Source organism: Chrysemys picta, chromosome 2, assembly GCF_011386835.1.
Source record: "Chrysemys picta bellii isolate R12L10 chromosome 2, ASM1138683v2, whole genome shotgun sequence".
NCBI lineage: Eukaryota > Metazoa > Chordata > Testudines > Emydidae > Chrysemys > Chrysemys picta.
The window spans coordinates 223,349,769-223,368,084 of NC_088792.1; the positions used below are offsets into that span (position 1 = coordinate 223,349,769).

The 18,316-nt window shown below is 40.9% G+C and overlaps 1 protein-coding gene across 1 annotated transcript in view; it reads left to right on the top strand.

Moving 5' to 3' along the window:
• RP1 (RP1 axonemal microtubule associated) overlaps positions 1-18,316 on the top strand; it is a 297,670-nt gene that overhangs the window by 141,186 nt on the left and 138,168 nt on the right. Inside the window, exon 27 of the mRNA XM_065585560.1 lies at positions 14,486-14,711. Coding sequence (XP_065441632.1) covers positions 14,486-14,711 — 226 coding nt within the window. The remainder of the gene's footprint in view (positions 1-14,485; positions 14,712-18,316) is intronic.

Here is an 18,316-nt window from a genome sequence, read left to right on the forward strand (position 1 = left end):
TCCATTCAATTCTATCATCCTAGTCTCCCTTCTCTGCCCCTGTTCCAGTTTGAATTAATCTTTCTTAAACATGGGAATTGCACATACTATTCCAGATGAGGTCTCATCGGTACCTTGTATAATTGTACTAACACTTCCCTATCTCTATTGGAAATACCTTGCCTCATGCATCCTAGGACTACATTAGCCTTTTTCACAGCCACATCACATTGGTGGATCATAGTCATCCTGTGATCAAACAATACACCCAGGTCTTTCTCATCCTCTGTCATTTCCACTGATAGATCCCCAGTTTATAGCAAAAATTCTTGTTGTTAGTCCCTAAGTGCATGACCTTGCACTATTACATTTCATCCCATTTCTATTACTCCAGTTTTCAAGGTTGTCCAGATCTTCTTATATGATATTCTGGTCCTCCTCCATATTGGCAACAGCTCCTAAATTTGTGTCATCCACAAGTTTTATTAGCACACTACCATTTTTAATGCCAAGGTCATTAATAAAAATATTAAAATAAGATTAGTCCCAAAACCAATCCCAGAGGAAGTTCACTGGTAACCTCCCTCCAGCCTGACAGTTCACCTTTCAGTATGACCCATTGTAGTCTCCCCTTTAATCATCTCCTTATCCACCTTTCAATTCTCATATTGATCTCCATCTTCTCCAATTTAACTAATAATTTCCCATGTGGACCTGAACTCAACTGCCTTACTGAAATCCAGATAGATTAGATCTACTGGATTTCCTTTGTCTAAAAAAATCAGTTATCTTCTCAAAGAAGGAGATCGGTTGGTCTGGCATGATCTACCTTTTGTAAAACCATGTTGTATTTTATCCCAATTACCATTTACCTCTATGTCCTCAACTACTTTCTCTTTCAAATTTGTTCCAAGGCCTTGCATACAACTGAGGTCAAACTCACAGGCCTGTAGTTTCCTGGATCACTTTTTTCCTGTCTCCTACTCAGACAAACTTCATCGGTGTGGTGGAAAGTTCCATTGTGCCTGAGGAGTGGAGTTGTTGGTTCATCCCAGATCTTTAGGTGATGATTTAGATATGCTTGGCCTAGGCTATTGAGCACCTGAAGATAAAGACCAAGACCTCCAACTTGACTGGATATTTTACAGGAAGTCCATATGGAGATTGTGCCGTGTAGTCTTTATACACAGTAGGTTGCAGGGCTGCTACTAACAGGTCAGGCTTCTGTGCCACATTTGGACTAGCTACAGAGCTTCCTTCCTGAAGAGAGATACAAGAAATGTTGTCTTTAATATACTTCAATGCACTGGTTTTTGACCTTTTTCATCTGCAGACCACTAAAAAATTTCAAATGGAGGTGCAGACCTATTGGAAATCTTAGACATAGTCTGTGGACCACCAGGGGTCCACGCACCACAGGTTGAAAACCACTGGTTTAATGCATTTTCAGCTATGGCCGTTACCAGCTCAGGTAAGGTATGTTACACATGGTGCCACCTACTGTCTGAACATTATAATACAGATACATCTTATCTTAACCTTTAAGTTTTTCATTCATATAGTTTGCTAATTTTATACTATCATATGATCTTTAAATTTCAATCTGTATCAGTCTAAGTGTCTCTAAATTATACTGTTTTTTTAATTATGTGACTCAAACACATAACAACTTGGTCATTTTTCTGTCCATGAGCTGCAACAACTGTTTCTGGTCAGTTTGGAACTTTTGAGTCATCATTGTCAGGCTCTCCATCCTACATCTGTAGTGTTTGCTCTGTTGATTGTTCATTCTGAGGAATAAACTGTAGATGTCAAAGCTTTCTATTGAACTCTCCACTGTTGGTCTTGATCACATGATATGGGTGATGAATTCTTTTTCTTTACAACAGCTGGGTTCTCCTTTTTCTTCATCCAGTTTGACACAAATGTAGTCACCAGGTTCTAGATCTGGCAGTTCTCTAACTGAGTGATGTCTGTTATAAAAGTGTTCATAAGCTTTTTTTGCCTTTTTTTTAATCTGATTTGGCTACTCTCTTCATGTCTGGCCACTTTGGAGATAGCTACATTTCCAAACTTGTAACAGTAGTTCTGAGTTGTCTTCCTATCAGGATTTGTGCTGGACTATATCCAGTAGCCACTATCCATGCTGATGTGTAGCTTGGAAGAGCAAGGAATGGATCTTCCTGCTGTAGGAGTTTCTTGGCTGTCTGTACAGCTCTCTCATTCTTTCCATTCTCTTGTGGATAATGTGGACTGCTAGTAATATGATCAAAGTCATATTTTGTTTGGAATGACTTAAATTCCACTGTGGAGTCTGCGTACCTCAAAAAATAGCCCACAATGATCAGATAATGATGTCCTCTGAATTCACATAAGTCTGCAGATAGTTTCTTCCAATGTCTGTCTGGTAGAGGTGTTGCTATCAAAGGTTCTTTGTGTTGTGTTGTGTTGGTCTGTTAGTTCTGCAATGTTCTCATGCAGTTACTTTATTCTTTATGTCCTTGGTGATGCCCAGCCACCACACTGACTGGTTGGCCCATTCATAGCATTTAATTAGTCCTGGGAGTCCTTCATGGATGGAGGTTTAGGATTCTCCTCTCATTGTGTTCGGAATAATGATGCAGTTGCCTTTAGTTATGAGTCCATTTGACTCACTTAATTGTCCATATACCACAAAATAATCTCTTGTCACTTCCTTAGTGTCCTTTGGATACTTGGACCAGCTGGCCCTAATGTAAATTAGAACTTTTTAAAGTTGCATTTCTGTGGGGGTTGCTTGTAGTAGCTGGTGTAGTCTCTTTTCAGACACTGGTCTGTATGCCTCCACAGCATCCATGTAAGCTACATCATCTTCAAGCTCATGGGTAGTTGAGTGTGATGCTGAGCTCCATGACAAAGTTTCTGCTACTATTAGATTTTTTTCCAGGAACATAGTTAATAATTGGGTTAAATCTCATTAAACTCATCAAAAGATATTGGCATCTCACCAGTGCTTGCCCCGGGTCTTTTCCATTGATTAGGGTTACAAACGGTTTATGGCCTGTTACCAGTGTAAATGAATCCAGTCTACATAGATATCTGTACAAGTTCTCACATGCCCATGTACTTGCCAGGCACCCCTTTTCAATCTGTGCATATAATTTTTCTGCTTCTGTGATTGTGCAAGAGCAAAATGCAACAGGATTCCACTGAATTCCAATGTACCACTTTGCCATAGCTGCTTACATCCACACAGACCATTGTGGGTTTGTTCACATCATATTAGTTGAGAATTGGAGCCGCTGAGATAATGACTCTTACCTTTTTTGAAGGCAATTTCTTGATTTGGTCCCCTAGCCAAGATGTGTTGGACTTTAACACTTCACTGAGTGGTTTTGTGACTGTAGAAAGATCTTGTAGGTACCAACCAAAGTAATTCATCATCTGCAGTACGTGTCTCAGTTTTGGTAGATTTGTTTGGTGCAGTCAATTTTCAAATTGCTTTTATTTTTTCAGGGTGAGGACTGATTCCATCTTCGTTTATTGTCTTTCCCAAAAACTTGATTTGATGTAAGCAGAAAATGCACATTTCCTTGTTTAGCTTTAGTCCGGACTGACTGATTAAGCTTAGGACTTTGTTGAGGGTTTGTTGTGTTCTTCCATCAATGACCCATATATCAAAATATCGTCTATGAAAACTAAACTCCATTTGTGTTCATTAACAGCTCTCCCATCTTTCTTTGGAAAATTTCAGGTGCACTGGTAATTCCAAAAGGTAATCTTTGAAAGCAAAATCTTCCAAAGGGTATGATAAATGTAGTCAATTTAGCACTCTCTTTGGTGCCAGAATGCTCTCGAAGCATCCAGCGTGGAGTATACTGTAGCTCCTTTTGTGTTGGGAAGGAATTTATCCAGTGTCGGGAGGGTATATTTTTCTCTCGCAGCTGTTTCATTAGGCATTTTAAGAGTCATACAGGTATTTTTCCATTTTTCATTATAACCAGAACCATGTTGTTGGCTCAGAGATTTTCTCAATTATGCCAATAATTGGCAAAATCTGTTCCTTTCTCTTTTACTAGGCATCCACTTTATGAAGCAAAGGGATAGGAATCCTGAGAGTTATATTGCCTGTTAAGGTTATTTGTATTGTATTTGTATTATTTGTAAGGTTATTAAAAAGTCCAGTGTCATCAAATATTCCATTTGATTTCTTCCACTATTCTCACTAGGCCAATCATGACTATTACTCTGTGGCTGAGAATGTTGGTGGGCTTTGATCCTTTGATCACATACACTCTGAATGCAAAGCTTTTGTCTTTTAATTAGTGCATGTGGTGACCTGGCCCATGCAGTTCAGAATACTTCCGTAGATAGTTGGGACTGTGTCAAGTGACTTCAGCTCTGGGAGGGGTTGAAGGTGATTATATGTCAGTTCTGATATGACTCAGCTCCTGAATCAATTTTAAAGTCAATAGACTTTCCATGAATATTCCATGCATCTGAAGAAGTGGGGTTTTTCCCCACGAAAGCTTATGCCCAAATAAATCTGTTAGTCCTTAAGGTGCCACCAGACCCCTTGTTGTTTTTGTAGATACAGACTAACATGGCTACCCCCTGATACTTGACATGAATATTCAGTTTAACTCTCCAGGCAGGCTCTCCCTCATCCCATATGATAGATCCCAGAAACAATGGTTCTTGATTATCTGCAGTAATGAGTACCCTGACTGCCTTAGTGCGGCAAATAGCAAAATGTCCATATTTTGTGCATTTACTACTTCTTGCACCTTTGGCTCAACACTCATTTCTTGGACTATGATTTTTTCCACTTCTTGTGCATTTAGTCTGAAAGGTTTTGCAGTTAGCCTGGGACTTGTCCCTCAATGCCTCAGGGGTTTTATTATAATTACTTTTAGCAATCATGCTGTGTCTGTTTACTGCTTCTAAACTAGTTTCTGTTTTTTAAGGTTTTTCAAGTAGCTCTGGCCTTTTCTTTTGCTGCTTCAGTAGCTCAATCTGCTTTGTTATCTGGGTAGCTGTGTGTTGGGTTAAACCTGTTTTTAATTGTAGCTGGTTTGAAATACTTTTGTCTGTAAACCCAATAACCAATCTATCTCTCATATTTTCAAATTTTATAGTCCCCAAATCACAGTTCTTATAAAAGCTTCAACAGATTCCCCTGGTTCTTGAATTCTCTGTGAAAACATGCCCTTTCATAAACCACATTTCTCCGACGTATGAAATATATATCAAAAATAGCCAGAACTCTTCCACAGTCATCTTTGTGATTGTTGTTGGTAAAGGCAAAGGATTTAAAGATATGCTCTACCTGCTTCCCCGTAGCATGAAAATTAAATACAATACCAATATTTCTCCAGTTTCCTGATGGAGTTTCAATAGAAATGCAAAATGCTGCTTCTAGTCTGTCCATTGTGAAGGTCTGTCAAAGTGAAGGTCTCTGGAGCATTGAAGAGGGGCATATTGATGAGATCAATCCTACAACCTTTATTGCTTTTTTCTTTTCTTTGGTTTGCAACCTTTGTTACTGTCACCTTCTGTTTCTGTTATCCTCTGGTACTAGTTAGGCTACCTTTACTTCTGACACCATGTCATGCACTCCTTGTGCATGGTAGATTGCAGGGCTGCTACTAGCAGGTCAGGCTTCTGTACCAGATTTGGACTGGCTACAGAGCTTCCATCATGGAGAGAGATACAAGAGATGTGTTCCCTTTAAGATACTTTAATGCACTTACAGGTATGACTGTTAACCAGCTCAGGTAAGGTATGTTACACATGTTATAATACAGTTTAGCATTCCATCGCAGAATGGAAGACAGTTTTGATGTACTTGTGATAGCCTTTGTTGCTGAGGAAATGCACGGCAGTGTTCAGTGGTAGCTGGAGTTTCCTAAGGGCTGATAGCTTCATGTCCAGATATACTGCATTGCTGTAGTCAAGATGGGAGGTGACAAAGGTATGTATAACTGAGGCCCAGATGGGATGCAGTCTACTAGCAAACTGGAGATGACAGAAAGCATTACTTGCAGATGCTGCTATGTGAGAGCTTAGCATCAGTGAGGAATCCATGAGTGCTCCCAAATTATGGACTGAATTGACCCAACTGTGGGTGTGTGCCTTCAACCAAAGGAGATTGAAGAGTTTGTAGCCAAGATGCAAAATATATTTCTCTGCCCACCAACATCACCTCTGTCTTTCTCAAGTTCAGCTTCAACCAGCTGTTCTTAAGCCACAAGATGATCTTGTTCAAGCATTGGGCTATGTTGATGGCCATGGCATGGTCATGTGTGCTGAAAGAATAGGTAGAGTTCCCTTCTAGGCTTCTGCTCTTTCAGGTAAGGTCCTCTCAGGCAATGTTCACAGGCCACCTGCTTAGCCACTGTGGAGAGCCCCAATCCTTCTATTCCCACATATTGACCTGCAGCTACTTCTTCCAGAGTCACCTCATGATCCTTTAGTCCCCTTCCTGGTGATATACTCCTTCCGGTGAACCCATTTCATCTGAAGACTCCCAGGGCCTCTTGGGGAACTCTACTTCCCAGAATTCCCAAGCCTTAAGGGGAAACATCCCCATAACTGGTGTGCTGGGGCTGAGCGTCTGCCCAATGACCAATATCGTAGTATTCGATACCAAACTAATTCTCTGGACACCCCCTTCAATATCAGCATGACTCATCGTAGTTTAAAATCAAAACAGTATCTCCAGTAGTGTCATTCTTGAGACAACTTTCTTCTATTGGCTTTACTTGGAGGAATCAAAAAGCCTGCCCTTGCCATAACCAATGTGTACTGGGTACTAGAGAGACACTCTTTCAAGTTTGTTGGATAACGAATAGTGTCTGTCCATTTCTGGTGGATGGAGATCTGGATACTGATAGCCTATACAGGGAGCAAATGAATGGGAGTTCTCTTGGATTAATGACAGGCTGGATAGAGGATGGGAGGGCAGCAAGAGGAAACCAGACAATGCTGAAATGTGTGGCTGCAATATGATGACAGTTATTCTAAGTATCTGTTATCTGAACTAATTTTAGGAACAAGATTTGGTACAGTAGCTATAATATTTCAGGCATTGCATACCAGCTGCATGCTCACAATGTGGAAATGTTTTCTATTCCCATAGATTTCTTCATTATCTGCAGGTGCCACAGAAGGTAAATTAGCACAGTCAATGATTTCTATTACTTTTGGGAATGTAGCCATTACATATGACTTCTCTGCCATTCTGTTGATGATGTAGCCTTATGGGAAATTCATCAGCTGCCTGTCGAGCATAGACTCTGTTAGTTGTATTAGGGACTTCAGTGGAGTTATACAAGGGATGAATTTGTGCTGGAGTGTTGACTCATCCGAATGTTGTCCTGTGCTAACTCTTTGCAAAATGCCTGTATTTAATTACAGAGAACTTTCTGTAGTCTTATCCTTCTCCCCACCAGAGAGTAGATCGGAGAAGCTGAACATGGCTCTCCTATCCAAAAGGAATCTTCACATGCACTGTCCATCCATCCTTATATTGAAATACTTTGCTACTGAACATGTTCCTGTTGAAATGAGAGTTAGTTCATTTTGCTTTCAGTTGCTTAAATGTTATGGAATCAGTTCTGCCCTCAACTAAATGAGAACAGGTCCAAGTGACTTCAGTGAGAATACTACTTGTGTACCAGTAACCATGTAGATCCTTTTAAAATATAAAAGGTATAGTATTTGATAAATAACGTCCTTGCATCCTCTTAGGATAAATTAACCTTTATTCATAAAGTAAGGTCTCAGGTAAGGTTTAGGGTCAAGTTTTCAGGTATAAGCAATTTCAGTAAGTTTCACTATCATAAATATAGGGTCAAAGCTACTCACACTGAGCCAATGGCAAAGCTTCCATTGACTTCAATGGGAACAGAATTTGGCCCAAGATTAATACAAGTCACTAACAAGAGAAATTTGCATTTGTATGGAACAAAAATGAATTATGTATGCAGACTATGTATTTGCATACATCCATTAGCCATTTGCACATGTATTATATTGTAGGTGCAAATGAGGCACTTATATTTGAAAATTTGGTAATTTGGGACTGTGCAGAAGTACTGTCCATCATTTCCATGCATAGTACATAGTTGTACTAAAAATATTGTTAAAATGTAATGAATGTTGACACTGATGGATGAGTAAATGCACTTATTACATGTAATGCTGAAGAAAAATATTATAAAGAGAATGGATTTCTATTGTCATTGTACTGACAGCGATGTTGTTAAGGTTGGTAAGTGCTTATGGTATGTCTTGCAAGAGCAGTGACTGCATTAGGTTAAACTTCCTGTCACCTTCAGCACTCATCACACAGCTTGGCACAAATCCACACAATTGGCAGTCTATGCTTAAGAATGTTTCAGAATTGAAATAAATACATGAGCTGTAGATAAAGACTTTGACATTACTCTATGGGGGGAGATTCTGTGGCACCTGTTATGGTAACTACTGATAGACAATCCCTACAAAGTTTGGAGGATCTGATTGGTTCAGGATATTTAACCCAGAAAGTGGAACCTCTAACCCCGGATCTGAGCAACCTTGATCTTTGTGAAAGTTTAGATCTTGATCTAGATCCATACTTGGCTATTATGGGCCACACCAAAATCCCAGATACGTACAAACAAAAATCCTTACTTACTAAATTGTGGGGAAATTTTGCTCTAGATCCAAATCCAAACTACTAGAATCCAGACTGGAGATATCACAAGAAGAGAGGGCTTGCAATCACATTTTTAGTACTGTTTAACCAAGTGGCTTTTGAACCTCTATAATGATTTGGTTCTGCTTTTGGGAGAAGAGTTCTTATAGCTCAGTCATTTTGCCAACCCTACAGCCTAAATCACCAAATGCCAGGCCATTGGTGTCAACAGGGGTGCTATGTACATGTCAGAGGGAGACTGGAAACCTGTAAATGATGTCATATTATCCCTGAGCAATAACACTTGCTTTGCAGAAGTCAAATGAGAGAGCAACCATGCATTATTCCTATTCTATCATTCAAACTATGTGAAAATCAGACTTGGCCCCAGTGAAATTCAAACAAGCTGCATATTTAATATTAACAGATAAGAATACCTTGCGCTTGCATCATGCCTTCCCCCTGAGAATCTCAAAGTGTATGAAGGAAGTGTCACAGTATCCATGTGAGGTTGTGAGGTTGGTAAGTATTATTAGCCTACTCGGTTGGAAAACCAAGGCATGAGGGATTGTAAATTCTTGCCTAGAAAGTCTAGACCAGAACTAGGAATAGAACCCTGGGTGTCTATCTCCCAGTCATAGAATCATAGAATATCAGGGTTGGAAGGGATCTCAGGAGGTTATCTAGTCCAACTCCCTGCTCAAAGCAGGACCAAGACCAACTAAATCATCCCAGTCAGGGCTTTGTCAAGCCTGACCTTAAAAATCTCTAAGGAAAGAGATTCCACCACCTCCCTAGGTAACCCATTCCAGTGCTTCACCACCCTCCTAGTGAAAAAGTTTTTCCTAATATCCAACCTAAACCTTTCCCACTGCAACTTGAGACCGTTACTCTTTGTTCTGTCATCTGGTACCACTGAAAACAGTCTAGATCCTTCCTCTTTGGAACCCCCTTTCAGGTAGTTGAAAGCAGCTATCAAATCACCCCTCATTGTTCTCTTCTGCAGATTAAATAACCCCAGTTCCCTCAGTCTCTCTTCGTAAGTCATGTGCTCCAGACTCCTAACCATTTTTGTTGCCCTCCGCTGGACTCTTTCCGATTTTTCCACATCCTTCTAGTAGTGTGCGGCCCAAAACTGGACACAGTACTCCAGAATAGAGGGGAACGATCACGTGCCTCGATCTGCTGGCAGTGCCCCTACTTATACACCCCAAAATGCCGTTAGCCTTCTTGGCAACAAGGGCACACTGTTGACTCATATCCAGCTTCTCATCCACTGTAACCCCTAGGTTCTTTTCTGCAGAACTGCTGCCTAGCCACTCGGTCCCTAGTCTGTAGCAGTGCATGGGATTTTTCCATCCTAAGTGCAAGACTCTGCACTTGTCCTTGTTGAACATCATCAGATTTCTTTTGGCCCAATCTTCTAATTTGTCTAGGTCCCTCTGTATCCTATCCCTACCCTCCAGTGTATCTACCACTTCTCCCAGTTTAGTGGCATCTGCAAACTTGCTGAGAGTGCAATCCAAGCCATCCTCCAGGTCATTAATGAAGATATTGAACAAAACTGGCCCCAGGACCGACCCTTGAGGCACGCCGCTTGATACCAGCTGCCAACTAAACATGGAGCCATTGATCACTACCCATTGAGCCCGATGATCAAGCCAGCTTTCTATCCACCTTATAGTCCATTCATCCAGCCCATACCTCTTTAACTTGCTGGCAAGAATACTGTGGGAGACCGTATCAAAATTTTTGCTCAAGTCAAGGAATAACATGTCCACTGCTTTCCCCTCATCCACAGAGCCAGTTATCTCTTCATAGAAGGCAATTAGGTTAGTCAGGCATGACTTGCCCTTGGTGAATCCATGCTGACTGTTTCTGCTCACTTTTCTCTCCTCAAAGTGCTTCAAAATTGATTCCTTGAGGACCTGCTCCATGATTTTTCTAGGGACTGAGGTGAAGCTGACTGGGCTGTAGTTCCCCGGATCCTCCTCCTTCCCATTTTTAAAATCTTGGGCTTTAATCACAAGATCCATCCTTTCTGCTCCCTGAGACCCTTTGTTGCAGCTATGCCAGAAAGACAAGCGCCACATAAAACTGATTGTTACTTTTGCAGCCATTGTACCATAATAGAAAGAGACTAGAAGAATTTTTATGAGCATTTTAGTTACTAGGGAAACAAGTCAACTTTTCTCCACAACAATTTACAAAATGTTCTGGGCGTGAAAGTAGATTTGTAAATGCCAGTTTGCATTTGATTTGTGAGGTAGTTCAAGATAATTTAGTCAACCTTGGAAATGAAGGAACAACTTCAAGATGCAGTCCTTAAGATGGAAAAAAACAATGGTTAGCAGTACAGTGTGATTGTGAGAGCATTTTCATCTGCATTGCACTCCAAGAGCTAAATCTGACATACGTTTGACAGCATTCCAGTTGGCAAACAGCAACATTTTAGTAAGTCAGTACTGCTGTGAGACCAATGTGAGATCTGATCTAACAGCAAGATAAATTGATCCCACCCCAAACTACAACAACAGATGGACTAAACTTGTAAAGTTTTTGTATGTCCTTTCAGAACATCATACATACCTGCTTTGCTGTCTGTCATTAGCATTCCTGCCTTAGTTTCCAGCAAAAAATGAACATGAATTTCTTGGCACAAGAATGCACTTTAATAATCCACTCATTGAATGTGAAAAGAATATTAATCACATTTTTAAAGTGACACTGCTTTGTATTTTACATGACTTTTACTCTTTAACAAACCTTTCAATTTTAGAAACTTGATTTTAGAAACATGCTGTGTGTGTTCATTAGGTCTTGCATGCAACAATTCCAGGACCTCCAGTCCTTTCTGAATAGATTGGATAGCGATGTTCTCTGCTGTTTTGTCAAGTCAAATCCATTTGTTTGCTTTTTAACTCTACAGGTCAAATTCACAGTTGGCATGCGTGGATGCAGTTTGACTTCAGTGAAGTTGTGCCCCCTTATGTTGTACTCGGAATGTCAGGGAGTTCTGCGAGCACTACAAAGGCACAGAAACAGGGGTGCTGGAACAATTTTTATAATTGCTGAGAGCAACTGAACAAAACTGTAAACCCTGTATATGATAGAAATCACTTCAAGCCAGGGGGTGCAGTAGCATCCCGAGCACCCCTATTTCCAGCACATATGAGCAGAAACATTCATCTGAGAAGCTAAATAGAGCTTTAGTGGAATCAGACTGAAACAGTCACTTCCAGGATCTTCACCTCATGCTTTTGACAGCCCTGAGCTCTCCTTTCTGCACAGAGCTCTTCCCAGCCTTCATTTGCCTTGAACCACCTTTTCATCTTGTCTGTCTGACTGTTCAGTAATGGGGAAGAGTCCAGTCCCCCCATCAAGATGAAGGGCCCATCATTTCCCTGCTCCCTTACTAGTCTCTCTTTCACATTGGCCATTTTTCTTTCCCTTGGTCAGCTTTCCAAGCTGCCCCCACCCATTCTCCCCAGTCTTCCCTACCCCACTGTGCTATTGGTCTGCCCAAATGGAATCACAATATACAGCTTTCCACAGTGGTCCAGTTCGGAACTCTGTCTCCCACGCTAACCTTGCCTTTGAACAAAACTCTCAGTTTAACATTGATTCTGGGATATGAATAACACTATAGATAAAGTTAAATATCAGTAACAAAGGCATGGCTTTGTTCTTCTGGGGCCCTACACAAAGGTAGCAATAATAGTTATTGCATTCTTTCTCAATAACAGTTCCAATTGGTTCACAGTCAGTTCACTGCGTCAGTTGTTTGAAAAGCATATCCGTAATGGGCTTTTTAGTGGTTTGGTATCAGTGACTCCAACTCCAAAGGCATCTCCAGTGAGGAGAATGAGAGTCATGGGAGTATCATGTTTAGAGATGGAGCTCACACCTGCCTCAGAGTTTGATGCAGCAGATGAGCCAGAGTTCGAGTCTGGTACCGGAGCTGTAGAATTGAACCTGTTTTATTCCCTCTAATAATACTGCACCACAGGTAACAGGCGTTTCCCAGGACTTAAAATGGTCTCCAAAAAGTGCTAGGTCTGTCCCTGACTAACAATGCAATTTACATACTTCACAACAAAATGTCAGAACTCAGACACTTTGTTAAATATGTTTATAATACTCCCTCACCTTAGGAGTCTGCATTTTAGAGGCTGGATTAAAGGTTTGCAACCTTGTTAGACCCAGCTCACTTTATACCCTGCACTTCCTTCGTGTCAGATTGTGTGATTTGCCTGCTGCCATCCACTGGCTCTCAGTATCAGCACCATATCCCATATCTGTGTCAGTTTTGGCCACCCACTTTCAAATGCCATAGCTCACTGCTGCAGGTAAAACATATGATGCTAATGTGGGCACACTGCTAACTTCAGCCATATGTATAGATTTAGTGTCATACATAATGCCATCGCCGCACATGTCAGAATGTCATAGAAGCCATACATGACTTTAATTGTGCCTGGCTTGACTCTGTAATACAAGAGAGGTGGAAGAGGATTCAGGAATCTTTCCCCCCATCCTTGAGCCCCTGAGCTGTGTCCAGGCCCAACTGTAGTCCTTGTGCCCAGGAAGCACTAGGGTATGCCAGCCTAGTGTCACTGACAATTCAAAGCTCTCAAGAGGGAGAGTGAAAGGGACATGACCCTACTCTGCCCACATCCGCAGAGCTGGCCCCATGTAGGAAGGAAGCACAACCTGCATCCTGTGAAGAGATAGTGAAGTGGCAACCATCCCATTATACTCCTGGAGGGCATTATGTCTGCCTGATGAATAATGCTTCTAGGAGCGCTGGGGTAGTGGACCATTACACAGTCCTCTGTTGCGCTGGCTGCGCCTTTAAGATAAAACGTAGCCCTCATCATTTTTAGTGATTCTGACTAATAGGATTATGTTTATCTTAACTGGTTTGCCCTAACCAGCCTTTATTCTGAACGCTATCAGTTTGGTATGACGGGGAAAGAAAACCAGGTATTTTTCTGTCAGACAGTTCTCTGTGATTTTTCTCCATATCAACAGCTGTCACAGCCATCACAGAAGATAAGAGACACTAAAGTGCTTAACCCTGCTTTTTATGTTTAGGTTGCTGCCTTCTGCATTGCTCAGCAAACTTCTCCTGCAGCCCCAGACAAAGTGGCTCTTATTTCAATATTGCAATATTCTGTGAGGCATAATGGTTGTGTTTTACTGTTTAAATTCACTATATTGTGGGTATCAGCACAGCAGAAACAGTTAACCCCTGACACCAAAGCACATACAAATAAAAGATTAAGATAAAAGGGTCCACTGAAGACTGATGAGTTGTAGAAATAGTTAAAAGTGCCCTGCCGACAAAGTGCCTTGCAAAATGTACCTTCTGATGCAGCAGTGATAGGAAAATGCCTTTTTATTAAATATTTATATAGTTTTATTTTGAAAAAGAAACTTTGAATCCTCAGCCACAAAAAGAGATGGCCTCTGGAGACCCAAAAAAATAGACCAGATTGTCCGATCCCCTTATTCATTCTGAAAATACCATACACCACTGCAGTCAGTTAACTTACTTGTGCAATTAGGTACCGAGACAATCAGGGTCTTTCTTACTCTTTGGGGTTCAGACCCCCTGTTCTCCCCTTGGGGTGTCTGGACCCTGATTGTGACAGATACTGCTTGACATGTGTTACCACTCTCACAGTCTCATTCAGTATGGGGTAAGACCTCATTTTCCAAGAGGCACAAACCCACGGCCACACATTAATTGTGTACTCAATTTATAAGCACAGTTATCGGTACAAGATGAACTAATACAAGGCAATGTTATAACAGACTCTCCCGTTTTTGCTGTTACAGATTAATCTCAAAGGTATTGGGCAACTTTATAAAATCCGCATTGGTCATGACAACAGTGGAAATGACCCTAGCTGGTACCTAGAGGAGGTGAGACTTGAAAGAATGGCCCCTACCTCTGACCAGGAGATTTGTCTGGCTGTAGACTGCTGGCTAGCTGAAGATCAGGATGATGGAGACACCTGGACAGAAGTAGCAATTGGGATGTCTGAAAAGGAGCTTTTGTCAAGTATGTGTCGCTTACATTATAACAAATTTTTATTAAACCTGAAGGGACGTAACCTGGGTTGCTTTGTGAGCTGTTCATACCCACCCCTCCAGTGCAAAGCTAAAAGCCAGTGTAACCAGCCACAAGACAATCCCTCCCAGCACAGAGCCAATGTGGTAGTTCTGACAAAACCCCTTCTCTCCCAGAGGCCAAGGGATGTGGTCAGTTTATCCCTATGCTCCTGTGGTGCTTGGCTGCTGCAACTGCCCCCTAAAACACTGTCAACTGGTGCTAGTTAAAGCAACCAAAAGGCACACATTGACCGAGGAGCGGGGAACACCAAGACAGCTTGAAATAAGGCTGATGTCACACATTCCTAAGTTGCACAAAATGCTTTGTAGCTGCAGTTCAGGATCTGGGCAATGAGCAGTTGTTGCTCAAACCAGATTTGAGCTATTCTCTGTAAAATGGCAATGTATAACTTTAGGACAGATCTTTTGAAGGACATCAGAGGTTATCCACATTTCTGTTGACACCATGAATCTTTATAAGTGGAGCAGAAGAAACACATACAACAATTAAAAAGAACAAAGAAACAAATTTCTGGGCTTTTATAGTGGCACAGGGAGTTGGAAAAATCATTTAATGTATCACGTCTTTATAGAATTTCCTTGACATTAACAGGATGATGGTGCAGCTATGATCTGGTATCGTAGGCCCCTGAACTAGACCTTATGTATGTTATAGTTTAGGCAGATTGTATTTGAGATGAGATAGTAGGAATGCAAGGAATTAGTGGCTCACTGTATAGAAGGGTCATCCCACACTTAGTCAGTGACAATCAACTAGTTCCAAAAGATGTAAACAAACTAATACCTTTAGGAGGTATGTCATTTTCCCCAAAAGCAATCTAGATTGAAACTGAGACATTTTTTTCATAGATTTTAAATCCAGAAAGAACTATTAGATCATCTGTTTTGACCTACTACACAGCACAGGCCATCGAAATGTTGGGAAGGACAGAGATACAAACTCATTTCCCCTCAATCCCCTGCCCTTTTCCCCATTCTCCAGAATAGTATGCAATTTAAGTAACACCCTCACTGATTAAGGTGTTACATAAATTAGGATTGAGCAGGTGGAATTGAGGCCCACCTAATCTGAAAACAGTATTCGCATGAGCCACAGTATCACTCTTGGGAACCCCATGTGACATAAATGCCAAACATTGGTGCACTAGGAAAATGAATGCCTGATGTTAGTGGAGTTGCGTCAGGTATGAATTTGACTCTCAGGACCCGATTCTCTACTGGGCAGTCATTTACAACTGTGCCAAGGAAGCGTAAAATACTGCCATTCTGATATGTAAACCGGGCCAGCTCCAGGCACCAGTGAAGGAAGCAGGTGCCTGGGGCGGCCAATAGAAAGGGGTGTCAGTCCATCTGTTGTTGGGGCAGCACGTCCGGGAATTCAGCGGCAATTCGGTGGTGGGTCCTTCACTCCCTCTCGTCCTCTTCGGCGGCACTTGGACGGCAGCTCAATCTTTTTTATTTTTTCCTTCGCCGCTTGGGGCGGCAAAAATGCTGGAGCCAGCCCTGTATGTACACTCACTCTGGCCAGTTGTAAATGGCTACACAAGGTGCAAGGTAGTGGAGAATCATGTCTACTGTGTATATTGTTGAGAATATGCTCAAAACAGGGCATGAGTTCAGCCCTGCTAAAAGTGGTGGTACACTATTGCTGTTGTTGTATTTGCAGGGACACCATCTTTGTTAAGATGTATGCAGCAAGTAAAAAATATTCATAATATGGGTTTTAGAAATTTCATAACTTTTTAAGTTTATAGCTACAAATTAACTATTGATTTTGGGTTCATTTAAATTGAATATCAATATAAACTCAGCAAGGCTGCCCAAGGATTTTCTATTTCTCCATAACGAGAAAATGAAACGCTAGCCATTTGCATTTCCCATTTACAAGGGTAATTGCCTACAAGTACTGGACAAACCACATCTCAAGTCATTTACACAACAAAACAAATAATGTGCTGCATATTACCTAACAACAACCTGATACAATTTTATAATTTGTCTCCAGTGCTTTCAAATCAGTCTGGTACCTTTCCCCAGCACTAAATTCACTTAATTAAAAAATAATAATAATTTTCCCAAAACATTAACCAAAATGGAAAAGTATTTTTATAATCTCAACTCAGGAGGCATTGCATTTTTTATTGCTGTTCTTTGCCACTGATCTTTATTACTCATCTTTTCCCTCTAAACGGTGTCCTCTCCCTGCTTTCTCCATTCAAAACTCCATTATCCTCCCAACACAGACTCGAAACCTTAGAGTTGGTTTTGATTCCTCTTTCCCTTGCCACCTTCTACCTGCCCAATTCCTTCCCTCAAATCCAGGGGTAACTGCTACCAGTTACTGTCAGTTCTTCCTTACATCATCTCTAAAATCTCTTCTTTCATCTCCTTCTGTTTCTGACTTTGACAACTTTTCCTCCTGCTTGTCTCCTTACATGAGGCCAGTCAGTTCAAAATGCTGGCACTAAAATAATCTTCCTGCTCAGAGTGATGCTTTCATCCCTGTTTAGCCTTCACTGGCTTCCCTTCATCTTCCATGTCAAATTCAGACTTCTCACCCTTCAGGGTTCTGCATAACTCTGCCTTTGCCTCTACACTTCAGGTTTTATTTTTTCTCTACTTCCCGAACTACCGGCCCTCATGTCTGAGTGCCTCTTCTTATCTCCTTCTCCCATCTCCTCATCATGCCTTCTTTCATGTCACTCCCATTACACTTGGAACTCCTTCCCTGCAGTTCAGGACAGTCTTGCTGACTTCCAGTGTTCATCATTTTACACTTACTGAATCAGCATTCTTCAGACTTGACTTGGTTTGATCCCATAGTGACTAGGGTGACCGGATAGCAAGCGTGAAAAATCAGGAGGGGAGAGGGGGAGTAGTAGTTGCCATATAAGACAAAAGTCCATAATATCGGGCATCTGGTCGCACTAAACAAACTCAAAGAAAATCCATTCAATAGTTATTAAAGTGATGGATGCTTAAAACTGACAAATGTGGTCTGAATTGTGTCAAGGAAAAAAATAAAATACAAAAAAAAACAAAGAAAAAAAAGGAAAAAGAAAATAAACTCAAAAATAAAAAAATGCTGTAAGTGCTCACAATTTTACTTTAAATACTCATGACTGCATAACTGATTTTTTTTTCAACCATGGCTTTTGATCTGAAAGCTATACAGTACAAGAAATGTCAATGTTTTTATTTGTTTTCAAATTATCTAAATGCAAACTGTGTAATGTGAACATAAAGGGGAAAAATCTATTTTGTCCATGCTTGAATACATCAAAAATGGTTGAACTAATTTGGCTCAAACTTAAAAAAAATTCACTTTTGGACTGAGGGAAATCAAGGAAAAAATTGTTTTGAGAAATTTATGAGCAGCTACAGAGAGCAGCATTAGAATAGTCTCCTAATAATATGTCCAGTCTGTTAAAGCACCAGGTCAAAAATGGCTGACTTTATGTGGTCCTAGAGTTGTCAGTGGACCACATCCATCATAAGATGGTACAAAAAGTGACCAAAAGTATTAAAAGTCCA